Below are 14,866 nucleotides of genomic sequence, written 5' to 3' on the forward strand. Positions count from 1 at the left end.
ATATAATTAATATTTATAACACTAAATTCACAAACAAATCCATTTATATTAATTTCCACAAGAAAAAAAAATGTACCCCCAACCCTCCAACAAAAAATAAAAAAAAGGTTCACACTTGGTGAGTCGAGTAGACTCACCACTCGACTCACCAAGTCATTATGGTTTACCACAACCATGCCGGGAGAAACCGATTCTCGATCGATCTCTATCGAATTCAAACATGAACCCTTGTTGCATTAGGTTTCCAATAACCGAAAACCCTGAAGACGCCGTCAACGGTTGCAATGCAAGACATTTAACGTCCTCCGCGGTATCGATAAAGTAGTTCCCGGATGGTGGGGAGAGGACCGAGTTTCCACTTAGTTTGAAACTCATTTTCGGGAAACTCGGTCGCGACTCCCCCGACACGTTGACGCATAAGTCGAACCCGACAGTCGGCTCATCGGCTTCCGGTAGCGTAACGAGCCGTTTAAACACTTGGACTATACGCCGATAAGCCGGCTCGGCGAGAAATGTCAATGTTGTCCCTGAATCCATAACAGTCCCTCCATTTCCTAGCTCATCAATTGCCCAAACGGAAGGGCGTATTGGTAATTTCACATCTTCAATATAAACACTTTCAATCCCAATATAGTAAAACGTTGAAGCAAACGGGTTACTTATAATCGGCGTGTAATTCATTTTCTTCGGATCGTTGACCGCCGTTGACCGGCCGATTAATAAATAACTCGTCGGAGTCGGCGATAATGTGTAATCCATTAAACAGTAAGAAAATTTGTTACCGAACCGGCGGCCGAGTTGACTCGATAACGAAATCGAACCGCGGCCTAAACCCATTACTCCCTGAGCTCCGTTGAAACTCGGACCGGCAATGCTTGGACCGGTAGCTTCAAAACTACAACCAAAAGCCAAATTCCTAAACTGCACCGGTCGACCGGAGCTGGCATTAAGCGTCGTCGTTTCAGTAGAGAAAAAACCTTTAGTTTCCGATCCATCGGAGTAAGAGTATTCGTATCTACAGGGGCTATGGAGGCGCGTGTGGTTACACGCGACGCCTGTAGGGTTAGGAACGAGCCTACATTTCTTGTCGTAGCAATGATAAGGGAAATAAGTTGAAGAATGCCGGGCGAGGAATGCGGAGTTTGGAGGGCGGGATGAGCAATTCCGGCAGGCGGAGCAACTGACCCAGACTAAATCACTACCGGTGTCGGCGACGAGGAGGAGGCGTTGCGGCGGAGTACCCAATCTGAGATCTACGAAGTACTGCCCACTGCCGGTAGTTGCACCGGAAGTTAATGGGAGTTTGGCGGAACGAGTAGTGCTGCGGTGGCCGAGGGAGGAGTAAAGGGTGTTTAAACGGCGGATATCGGAAGAGAGTGACTGTGAAGGAGTTGGGGGAAATGTGTCTTTGTGGAGTAATGGGAGTTTTAGGTATTCTAATTTTGTAGGGCGGTTGACAGCGGCGGCGGCGGAGATGAGGAGGAAGAAGAAGATTACTCCGGCGGCCCTTTCTGCCATTGAAGAAGATTAAATTAAGATGTGAGAAAAGAAAGAGAAATATGTAGGTATGGGGTTGGTTACATTTATACGTACGTGTTGCTCTCTCTATTGATTAGTATAAGATTCCATCACCAAGAAAACATAACATGCTCGACTTGGTGCTCTCTTAATCAGATGTTTCGAATTCAAGCTTTAGATATGAAAAAATTATTGATAGAGAATGCTTTTCTCTAAATGAAATCTACGTCGTGTGAATTTGTAATAGTTGAGCTTCAATACGAAAACCAAATATCAAGTGAAAATCCCAAAAAAACAACATAACATGCTTATTTTATATAGATATGTGATCTCAGTTTATTTATCGAATTTTTCCTTCAAATAAAATTTAAGAAAGTAAAAATAATAGAAAATTGAATTATTTGATCATCATATACTCCCTCTGTCCCATTTTATATGAGGTACTTTGACTCGGCACGAAGTTTAAGAAAGGAAGGAAGACTTTTAAAACTTGTGGTCCAAAATGAATGATAGAAATTTGTGTGGCTGTAAATCATTTCATTAAGGGTAAAATAGATATTTTATAGCTAAATTGTTACTTAAAATAGAAATGTGTCATTCTTTTTGGGACTGACTAAAAAGGAAAGTAAGTCATATAAATTGAGACAGAGGGAGTATTTATTTTTTTGGTTGGGGGTGGGGGGGTTTAGATGTGGTGTGATAAGGCATCATTCTGTTTTGCTAGGAACCAATTTCGATATGTCAGTTTAGATATCCTCATCAAACGTTTCTCAAATGGTCGAATGATTCTTCCAAAGAGCTAGAAGTGTAGAGTTATACTGATTTAATTCACTCACAAAATTCAAAAAGAAAAAAAATCAAGTAAAATGTATGTTTAAATAGAATTTCAAATTTCAAAAATCACAATTTAAAAAACTCAAATTTTCAACTTTAAAATCTATAACTATGAGACAAATTAAAAATGAATAGAACGGAGAGTATATATATTTTACATTAAACCATATTACTAATTAATACTTCATATGTAAAATTATTCCAAATTGTCATTTTATTATAAATAGTAAATTATGATCGAGTTAATACTTAATATATATGATGTTTGAATAAAGGTTTACCTTATACAGTCGAACTCCCTACAATAAATGTGTTTACTTTGATATTTATTATTTGCTTAACGAAATATTTTTATAGAGAATAAATTCAATAATTTAACATAAAATGAAACATCATTGCTACCTAAAATATGATTGTTATAGAGAATGAAATGTATTTGTTTATAGAGAATGGTTATTAAAAACATATATTTTTTTTAATCTATTAAAAACATATTTGACTATACTATAAGCAATTCATAAAATTTAAAATTAAATAAAAGTACGAACAAATTACTAAAAACAAGAGATGTCTATAGAAACATTAATTTAGTTAGTCGTTACCCAAAAGCCCAAAACAAACGAAAGCTGTCAAGGGAACAAAGCTAGGTCCTAACTATCGTACATATTATACTCGGTATCGAAGATTGAAATTCTTAATCAAAGATTTTAGGATCAAAGAAGTCTTAGGAATAAAAGCAAAATCTAGTAAGAAACACTTTCGTTATTATAAACTTTATATAATGCATATTTAAATTAGTTGAATTCTATATGAATATGAAGCTATTGAAATAAAGGTAAGATTACGGCATACAATAAATCCTTGTCCACAACTATAAGTTCACCAATGTCATGTATATTATATATACATGATCATAATTATAGTTTTTTTTTTACGTATACAGTGTATAGATACTGAATTTTCATGTATTTACTATTCATACTATGTTTTTTTTTAACGAAAATTTTGACTTCGCAGCTTTACGTACGACTAAGATGACATGTAAAACAAATGTCCCTACATTTACCGGCGTCTACTATTTGTCTGCCCTCTTACCCAGCTGTCACTCCCCGCATTTCATGGCTATATCTTCTCTGACGTTTGTGGTGTGTTAGGTTTCATATTATTACACTTTCAATTTCCAAAATAATTAAGAGAGAATTATTATTATTTGTTTATTTCCTTATTATTTTTAACATATTTTTGAAAAGGTAAAGTAATCGATAGTCATATCAATTATTTTTACTTATCACTTTTAACGTATCAAGAAAATATAAAATAGTCAATGGTCTGCTAAGTATAAATGTGTCAAGTAAAAGTGAATCTATTCAAACTACTCCCTCTGAAGGTTCTTCGTTTCATTTTAACTGTGTTTTAACTCCAAAAGAATTATAATAACAACAATATATTTAATATAATTCTATGCCCTCTATATTTTTGTAATTTTTTTTTATATTGTTTTGATATGTTATGATACTTTATTAGTTAAGGGTATTTTAGTAAATAACTTTTCTATCTTCTTACGCAGGAATGAGATTCACGTACATTTTATTTTTCTTAGACCTCACTTGTAAATATTTGTATGTTGTTATATATATATATATATAAAAAAAAAATTAAGTTGAATAATAACAAAGAAAATATTAATATAATCACCGTTGTGTAACACATCATGATGAGTGTTGATTCAAATTTATAAACTTGGATTACAATATTTCATTTTATAATTTAGTCTAATGTAAGAGTTGTGTATGAGTGAATATGACATGAACTTATCTTATAATTTTATACTTTAGTCTAAAGTCATTGATTAATTGGACATTTAATTTGTTCTCTCATTCACGTTACATTTCTTTATCTATTTTTTCCAACTCCTTTCCCATATCTCCCCTTATTTTGTATAATCAAGGAGATCAGATAAAGTTAATACACAATAATAATTGAATTAGAGATCAAATATTTATAGAAATTTGATAAATTTTTAAATATTTATAGAATATGATCACGTAAACTTCTAGATTATACTGAAGATCAGTCTCAAAATAATTATGCCCTCAATGATAATTGCTCTATTTCAAAAGTCAAATGGTTTTGGTATTTTCTTAACTACTACTTTATTAATATAAATAATGTAAAATTGTTTTCATAATTCTTTAGCCATATCTTTCTTGATTTGCATTATCTAGGAGACACATTCTCATATTCTACTGCACTAATTATGCACTCAATCACAACTACTCAATTTCAAAAGTCAAATTGTTTATGGTATTTATTAACTAATAATATAATATAATACTCTAACAAATAATTTAAAGTGGATACTTAGTGCTACATTTGGCCTCATGCATGTTATGTTTCATTATTTCATGAATTGTCAATTTTAATTTTGATCATTGTATTATGTAGTGCATTTTAAGTTTTTAACCTCCATTTATATATAAAATATGTTATATTTAGATTATGTTTAAAATTATATTACTCTCATATATGAAGTAACGATGCTGCTTAACATAATACATAAGTAATTAAAATGTAATGTATTACTAATTTATTGAATTTGTGATGATTCACATCACATATTTCAATTAAATAAATATTAAATATAATCAGTTAGATATTGCTAAAAGCTCAAATTCTCCCTTATTTAATGGCCAAATCATGTGTGAAGGAGAAATAATTTCTTTTAAATATACAATAAGTTTACATGTGCTCCTTGAATTAATAAATCCAATGGGCCTAATAGAGGCATACACATGGATATTACAAGATGAGCATTTAAAGTGATAGTTGATTTATTACACCCATTATTATACAAAAAAAAAAAAAAAGACATTTGAATAATCGGCTTGATTTTATCTCTTTTCATTTTGTTTGACTTATGAATCAAATACCATCATGACATGCGTATGCAATATCTAATCCTACTTGAAAGTATTTAAGGGAAAAATGACAAATATATCCCCGAACTATCATAAATAGTATGCAAATACCCTCCGTCATATTTTTGGGACATTGGTGCCCCTGTCGTCCAAAAACTAGAGCATATATACCCTTTATACTAACGAACATACAAGTGTCATAATCTTATCCATCGACCCAACATTTATTGAATATTAGATCAACGGGATAAGATTGCGCCACGTGTCCCTATGTAGTCTTCCGTTAGAGTGAAGGGCATATATATGCTCTAGTTTTTGGGTGGTAGAGACACCAATGTACCAAAAGTATGACGGAGGGTATCTGCATATCATTTACGATAGTTTAAGGGTATATTTATCCTTTTTCCAATATAGTATCTGATTTTAACTATATGTGTTATGTGTTTTTAAAGCAGCATTTGAATGTATATGAACGAGTGAAGAGGTTAATTGTATCATATGTATTATGACTAACTGGATTCAATATATGTGTTTCAAACTGCAAAGTAACTTCACTGCATATGAAGAATATGTAAAGTGTATGAGAAATTAAAATTAACACCTAAAAATATATGTTGTAAATATGTTATACGTGTATATCAAATATAATTTCTTGTTGTCTCTATTGAGTGTATTCACTACTAAGATTTTTTTATACACAAAATATATGTGCCTTATGGCTCATTGTTTAACCAATAGTGATCCAACATTTCTTAATCCAAATAACCTTTACAACCCTTTATTAAGTAAACTTAGTTTAATCTATTCAAATTCAATCTAATTCATTTATTTGACATCCCTTATACTAATTCATGATCTCATTAATTTTCCTACTTCTAGATAGTATGAAATATCAAATATTCATATATGTAAATGTTATGATTCGAAAATGAATATGATGACACTCATCTTATCTCACCAAGACACGTCAGCCTGAAACTCAATCATTACGATAAAGTGTGGAAATAAAATAAAATAAAAATAAAAATAAAATTTTAATAACAATTAATAATCGACTGATATTATGATTCAAAGGACTTGTCAAGCAAAAAAATAATACCTATACACAAGGTATTTTCTCCTTCAAAGATCTAAACCTAATTTTGGAAATATAAAGTTAATTTTGGACCCACTTATTTGTAAGCAATCACGTTGAACAAAGACAAGAGTGATTTTGGGATTTTGGTATACATGAATTAATTAAAGTACACACTAATTGGCATTAATTATGAGTCTTATACCTAAAAAGAAAAGGACAATAATAGTACTTTATATGTCTATTTTAGCTAACTATTTACATGAACATGTGATTGGGGAGGCAAGTTAGCACATGCACAGAGATTTAGGTTATAATATATATAGTCAAATCATTTTATAACGACGTTATTTGTCTAGATTCATAACATAAAAATTAATTGTTATAATAAGTGTTATTATATATAAAAGGTATATAAAAGATGATTGTTATAGAAAAGTCTAAGTATCATGACAATCTAATTTGCATAACTTGTATTTAATAATTTACCTATCAGTTATTGTGCATTACAAATCAACGTTTTTCTAAATAGATTTACCTGTCAGTATAGAACAATAACAAGAACTATATTTCAATTTCCAATAAAATGAGTCGATATATGCATCCTTATGTTTCTTCATTTAAGTTCATCTCATCAATATATTATACAAAACAATAAAATAAGTAGATCAATACATTCAAATAATTAAAAAAATTATATTTAAGAAACTAAATTTATTATAACCTGAATTTTCCAACAAACTCAACAATATCGTAGTTATAATGCATGAGAAAATTCACATGGCCAACTGCTGATATTAATCTTGTTTGTAGTGGCAAATGATTGGTGAATTGTTGACCTTTTCTGATTTTTAAAATTAAATATTTCAAATTTTATAATTTGAACTTTTCTGTGGGCTCAACTTTTCATGATCTCATCTTTTTGGCCACATAAATTATGTTCATGGAATAATATTTATTCATGAAACTATTGATCCAATTTTATGACATGATCTAACAATCAATTGCATGGTCATTCTATAAATTAATATTTTTATTCAATGGCCCCATGAAATTGATCTAATTATTAGTGAGGAGAATCTAGATATGAAGATGTAGGAAATAATACTCCTTCGTCTCAAATGATCTGTTGTAATCATTTTTACACATTACTAATTAATTAAAAGAGATTTTTTTTTAAATTACATTATCAATTTTCGAACAATAATAACATCAACTCTAGACAATTATTTTTTAAAAACACTATAGATAATTTGATACAAAAAATGTACCGACAAATTAGGTTTATTTTGGTCATGCAAATATATAAAGACTATTCTTAATAGAGAAAAATTTAAGTAACATAAAGTAGGTAAATGGATGGAACATTGATTACTTGATCTTTAAATTTTATGGAATTAAATTCATGTCTCCTTATTTATTATTAAATTCTGATAAGTCTATTCCTATCATTTAATGGTCACAGAGTTTCCTAATATTTATAATTGAAGCAACATCATTTTTTGTTTAATATGTGAAAGTACATATCTATTCATTCTTTGAGATGATTTGATTTTGCCAAATTCATGTAATTGACATCTTAAGTTTCACATGAAACATGAATTAGGCAATATTTAATGATAAAATTTACACCTAAATAAACACAAGAGGAGTGAATGAAATCATGAATTTCTAATAATTTTTACCTAACTTAAACTTTAACTAAGTTTTCTGATAAAATATTCATATTAATCACATGGTAATTTCACAATAAGTTATGTCTCGATTGCTAAGTAGTAGATAGTTTTGAATATTTGTCCTCGCTTACCTCATAGGCAAAGCAAAACTTTAAATTTAACAAGGCAAGCAAGAGTCAAGGGTAAAGTACCCTCACTAGATAAGAAGCAGAACACGCCATCACCTACAACCTTTTTCTCTATAGGATACTTTTGTGAAATACAAATGGACGGCATCGTTGTATTCTCCACTTTTGTTTCCCCAAGCATTATTAAATATTTTATAGTAACCTCATTAGATGGTATATCTAGATAATATGTAGGAACATAAACTGAAAAATTCTCAAACTACACATATAGTTATTAAATCGTTAGCACCACATAAAAGCATTCCCCGACCGCGTTATATTTGTGCAATTTTTTTCTATTTAACGGTGAATGGACAATCAAAATGGACTTGTGATCAATTCTAAACAAAGTTAATTTTGGGCCTCAAATAATCTGAAATAGCCTACGTGGGCTTGTAATGTACTGGGCCATGATGGGCCTTCATGATTATGAGCCTGCTTATCATTTGCAACCCATCTTTGCTATTATGGGCCATAACAAAATGACCTTAGTGGACTACCAATTTGATTCTTATTGGATCAAAGTATCGATTTGTGATATTTTTTTTATTTTCCACTCGGTATCCAGTATCCGTATTAAAGCTTGACTATTTCGAACTTATACCGCATAGAGCCCCATTCTAGGGAAAGCAATTCCAACCAAGGATTTTTCGCGTTGATTTGTGATATTACTTGTAAGAGTTTAACTTATACACATTAGGTTTCTAAAATCTACTCTATTATATGAGAGTACGTTCATTTCTCGCGTCATTTACAACATACACTTTATCACAACAACGATAACAAATCAAGTATAATCTCAAGAATAGCATTTAAAAATAACAGAATGTACTCTGACCTTACACCTATCTTTACAACGTAGACTATAGATAAATTACACCTCCATCGTTTTTAGTACCTTTGAACGAATTGAACAATATGTTTATTTGTCGTTAAAGTAATATATCTTATTTATTTATATTATATTTATCTATTGCGATAAATATTTTTTTCTTTAATTTTTCCAACCATTTTCTACCCAAAATATTTTTAGTAATTGATGATTTATTTCCGTGGGTATAATTTGAACAGTATGGTAAAGAAACTTTATGGTCGGTCCAAATTAAAAGAGTATTATTGCTGCATTGAAGAGCAGAGAAAAATATATAATATATAATAATATGTGGTTATAAACAACTTATATTAAAAAAATTAATAATATTTTCATGTGGTCCCTTCTATTTTTTTTTTTCATTTAAGAAGCATCAATGTCTCTTAACTATCAAACAAACATTTTTGTCTCTGCAAAATTCTTTACCAATTAGGGAGATTCTTAGGTCCCATATAATTTTTGGAAATTTTTTTTTGTATTAAATCAAATCACATAATAAGAATTGTTAATCCCACGTTCAAATTTGCTTGGTACAATTTGACTTATCACAAAATTAGGAAAAAAAAGAAAACTTCTAATAGTATATTTGTCGTAAAAGAATGATTTGATGCGATGAAGTATTCTATATTCACATGATTCAAGAAAGAATAGGATATAATCCATGCAACTAATTGCTCTAACTTATGAAGCGTCAATGATTATTGATTCTATACTTCAAAACTCATGACTCATAAGCCATAAGGAAATTATAATTTTACCCGTTACTCCTAATCCGATAAAGAAAGGTTTTTGATAATATACTTATTAGAGGCAGATTACAAGATTAATAAGTATCTTGAATTCATAGACATATACACCTTCCTAGAAATTAAGTTTTATTACGTTTGTCTAACAATTAAAAATAGTTGTTTTCAACAATGATATTAGATATAAATGGTACTCCTCTCCCTCAAATTATTTATTGTGATTTGTAAAAACTGTTATCTCAAATTATTTATTATTTTATAAGTTTATAATACAATTAATTATTTTTCCCAATTTCACCCTTAATTAGATTATTCATGAACACTACCATCATGACCTCATTAGAGTAAATGTTTAATAAAGAAAAAAATATACTCTTAAGCATAAATTAAGATAAAATGCTAAAAAAATCCTCCTAATTAATATTTTTTTTAAAGGACATGCGTAAAAAAGAAAAACAGATAATTTGAGACGGACTCAATATAAAGAAAGAAAAAAAGTTAAAATTAAATTATGTCGACACAAGAATACATTCATTGTACTACACACAAATCAAGTCAAACGTGTAGCATATACTTTCTTGAGAAGTAATTGATATACATACTTTTTAGGTCCTACACATTAAAAAGTATATAAATTCCATATATTTTTGGGTCCTACACATTAAAAATATTTAAGTTCAATATTTAATAAAGTTTGACAAGGAGAAAACGAATTCTTATATATGAGGACAAATTCTTCAGTCTAACTGTCACAAACACTATTTATTGTTTCTGAATATATATAATAAAATAAATTATAACGAGGCAATTCAATAATGACCAATAAATTTCTAAGATATGTTGTCTTTTTTTTTTTTACACTAAAATTAAAACCCCAAATTTATCATCAATGTCACGTATATAGTAAGGCTAGGTGTAAACAAAATGTTATACTATTACAAATATTTAAGAAGATAAAACATGATTATAATTGGAAAAATGACACATTTCCTATTTTAACTGGTTAAAAATTATGGGAAAATTGTACTATATTGTATGATATACATAGAATATATATTTCTTAATACAAAATAGTGTATATATTTTTTGTATATTTGACTTCAGATGTAATTAGTTTGATCAACCAGCTAAACATGTAATTACTTCCCCTTAAAATTAAGATAGCATAAAAATTATAGTAAATGCTATTAGTACATATATTGAATTCATTTTCAAATACTATTGTTGTTGTTATTTGCTCATTTGATGGAACATGTAACATGTTCCTAGTAATTGAACCTATGGTCTTATCTCACTTAGGATCAAATACTTACTATCATGATTGTACGAGATCGATATCATATGATTTCTTACTTATATCCAATAAGCATATACCATGTTTGACTATGACTCCCATGTATATATCCAAACTATCTCCCCACTTGAATCTAACCAAAAGATTAATTAATAGCATGTGCACTAAGTCGCTGCTATAATATGTGGAGGAAACAATCAGACCATAAGGGCCCACTATACATAACATTATTCTGCATTTTAACTAGTGACAATTTTCATCGTTTGAATTTGTGACCTTCTAATCACATAACAATAACTTTACCAGTTACACTAATATACTCAAACCCCTTCCATACTTGGACATAATTAGCATTGCATATCCAACCCTAATAATCCATTACAACCAAATGTACAAGTGTTTATATAAGAGAAGCCATTACAACCATAACTTGAAATTTTTTCAAAACTTTTTATATAAAACATAACAAGTTTGATTTTAGAAAATTATTTACTTGTTGCATTGTCATTCCTTGTGGTTGTGGATTAATGTCTTAGTTACATTGCATGTCCATAAGAAACAAATAAAATGTAATATTTGGGAAAGTGACATATTAATAGACAGCCAGTCAAAGGTGTATGACTTTCAAAGTTGCATATGTGCTATAAAGCAAAACAAGTTTGATGTTGCCTGAAATAATTAGTCCTCCTTTTTAGCTTTCATAGCTACCAATAGGTTTGGGCAATATCTAACTTCTTTTTTTTAATACTTTTCTTCTATAATTTCAACTTTTCAGATATCACGTTTAAGATCATAAGATTAAATTACATTTTAATATAGTTGACATATTTTTGGTTTAAGATGGTCAAATTTGAAAACCTTTTTTGTTCTCTTAAACTTTATATCAATTCAAAACAAGACAAACAAATTGAAACGTTGAAAATATTTTTTAATTTTTTTAAATTAGAGCTCTACCAAAGCCCCACAAAGAAAAAAAATATCAATGTATCTTTCTTGCTCCCTTTACTCACCCCCATGACATGACCTATAAACTAGGTCCAGTTACTTCTATCTCTCACCTTCTGCCACGTCGCAGTGTCACATACTCACATTAATCTTTTTTTATACTGAGTTGTGAAATGTTTTTTACTATCGAGTCATCTAAATGATAATCGCAAATAAATGTTTGTAAAAGTAAATTGGTAATCTGAAAATAAGACAAGATTCGAATTTCATGAGTTCTAGTTTGAGATATTTTACCATGCCTTATTTGATTTATTGAGTTCGAAATATTCAATTATTTATACTTACTTACTAAGTTTTTAACACATATACAGTATCGAGTCAAAAGTATTTAATTTATCTAAATTCATACATGATCACCTTCTGCATTAGCTCAAGTATGTATATGTATGTACTGATAATGTAAAAATTATTTACATTATCCATATATACAAGTTAGATGCAAATTTAATTTCTTGACACAACTTTTAAATATAAATATGGGTACTATTTTATTTTTTTACTTGCAATAATATTTCCTATTCTAGGATTCCACCATCATATAGTTTCTTCTTTTCCTCCTCCTTCTTCATTCAAATATATTAGTCAAGCCCTAGTCTCTACCCTAGTATACCCACTCCCAAAGCTTCATCTTTTCCTTTTCTTTATTCCTCTCATCAAAGATATGTTTTTTTATGGAATAAAGCAACATAACACCTAAGGTTCTTGATATCTATTATCTTTGAAAGATTTATAATAACCAAAACCCTAGTTTGATTGGCTAACTTTTGGAGATTTGTCTTTTTTATTCTTACAAAACCCTATTTATGTTTCCTAAAAGCAACATCATCCATGACCCTTTTTCCTTCACCTCACAAGAATTGCTTAAACAATCTTATAATACACATGATCAAAACCCTAATTCACCTTCAAAAGTAGTAGAAGATGAAGATCATCCATTTTTCTTGAATAACTTCTTCCCATCTCCATTTCTTGATGACCATGAACTCCCACTAAGCCAAATATTTTCTCAAAAGCATCATCAAAAGCAAGAGGTTAGTGATAATAACCATGACATTAATCTAGACAACACCATCAAAGATATTGACAATTCAAGATCTACCCTACTCAACATGAAAATCATGGGAGATCAGAGTTCAAATCCGGCCATATTATCATCACCATCATCAAAGAAGAGAAAACAAAGTGCAAAACCACGAAGGAGAACAGGAAAAAAGGATAGACATAGCAAGATTTGCACAGCTCAGGGTGTGAGAGATCGAAGGATGAGATTATCCCTTCAAATAGCACGTAAGTTCTTCGATCTCCAAGACATGTTAGGGTTTGATAAAGCAAGTAATACCATAGAATGGTTGTTTTCCAAGTCCAAGAATGCCATCAAAGAGCTCTCAAGAAACATCCCACAAGAGAATAATTGTAGTGATCAAAACAATGATGATGATGATGATGATGATCATAGAAAATTGAGAAAAATTGGTTCAAGTGACAAGCCAATAAGAGAAAAGACAAGGGAGAAAATGATGATCAAATTAGGTCACAACAAAATGTGTAATCAAGAATTGGATGAAACAAACCCTATAAGTAGTACTATTGATCATAAATTAGGGTCAAATTCAAAATCTCTTGAACATCAATTTGCTAATGTTGGGATCATGGAAAGGTACTTAGGTGGAGCAAGTTATTCCTCTATTACTTCTATATTTGATTATGACAACAATGGAGTAATCAAAGGAGACATAGATATTTCTAACAATATGGGGATTCTTGAAAATTGTTCAATGACAAATGAGGTTCAAATCCCATTTTCAGGTAATAACCCTAGCTCAATTTATTTGGACAATTCAAGGTTTCATCAATTTTAGATTTTTGGACCAAGAAAATCATTTCATCTGCAGGTGTTAAGACTAAAAAGGATAACTCGATACACTAGGCTTCAGCTATGTGCGAGATTTCAAGAAGGGCTGGACCACAAGGATATTAAGACTTTTTTTTTTGTTTGGTTGTTGATTTATGGAATATGGCAAAGTTTGGTATTTTTGAACTTTGCTACTTGATTGTAGAAAGGTTGAGAATTAATAATAAAAAATATCTTTGTATTACTATTTGGTTTTTTGTTGATTTGGGATTCAGGTATATATATAGTTATTAACTGCTATGCAATTGTTTAAACTCTTCAAAAATATTGTGATGTTCGAGTAAGATCTTTATGAAATGCACTATTTTTAAAAAATCTGATCAACACATACAACACACCAATTAATCGCGACATTTTTAAAGATCTCGAGCAACCTTATACTACAGAGTTGTACATGCTTCTTAGAATTACTTCCAGAATCCATATACTAACATTAAGTAGTTAGTCAATTTTTTATACAAAGAATAGTGTTTGTATTAAGGTCAAGCACAGTTTTCGAAGTTGGAGGTTTTATTATTATTTTTAAAATTGTTGTAGTTATTTTTGTTTTTATGTTTTTGAATTTTGTCAGAAGAGGATATTATAACTGAGCTGCAGAAAATTATTGTATACTTTAAACTAGTTGTGCTCAATCATATGAATATTCCATTTTATATGTTTAAGACAATTTTTATTATTTAGAAGATTCATTAATGTTAGACTATAATTATATTAGTTGTCAACTTAATGCAACCCACATCTTCTATCTAGATTTAGAATCTATGGCATAGCCACATGTATGATAAAATGCGATCTTGAACACTTTTTATCGAAAAATTATCTATATATATAATTAAAAAAAGTCACTCAT

The 14,866-nt window shown here is 29.8% G+C and overlaps 2 protein-coding genes across 2 annotated transcripts; one reads left to right on the top strand and one right to left on the bottom strand.

The window, feature by feature from the left end:
* LOC125829859 (aspartyl protease family protein 2) lies at positions 1-1,520 on the bottom strand. Its single transcript, XM_049509072.1, has one exon. It carries the CDS (start codon positions 1,516-1,518, stop codon positions 157-159), a length of 1,362 nt encoding a protein of 453 aa, XP_049365029.1. The 5' UTR covers positions 1,519-1,520; the 3' UTR covers positions 1-156.
* Positions 1,521-12,664: 11,144 nt separating this feature from the next.
* On the top strand, positions 12,665-14,016 carry LOC125829869 (transcription factor TCP12-like). The gene has a single exon (XM_049509083.1). It carries the CDS (start codon positions 12,908-12,910, stop codon positions 13,961-13,963), a length of 1,056 nt encoding a protein of 351 aa, XP_049365040.1. The 5' UTR covers positions 12,665-12,907; the 3' UTR covers positions 13,964-14,016.
* Positions 14,017-14,866: the final 850 nt, after the last annotated feature.

This window comes from Solanum verrucosum, unplaced genomic scaffold, assembly GCF_900185275.1.
Source record: "Solanum verrucosum unplaced genomic scaffold, falcon-dt-bn FXZP01000008.1, whole genome shotgun sequence".
NCBI classification, from domain to species: domain Eukaryota; kingdom Viridiplantae; phylum Streptophyta; class Magnoliopsida; order Solanales; family Solanaceae; genus Solanum; species Solanum verrucosum.

Coding starts and splice junctions, on each gene's coding strand:
- LOC125829859 (XM_049509072.1), bottom strand. CDS start 1,518: ATGGCAGAAAGGGCCGCCGGAGTAATCTTCTTCTTCCTCCTCATCTCC.
- LOC125829869 (XM_049509083.1), top strand. CDS start 12,908: ATGTTTCCTAAAAGCAACATCATCCATGACCCTTTTTCCTTCACCTCA.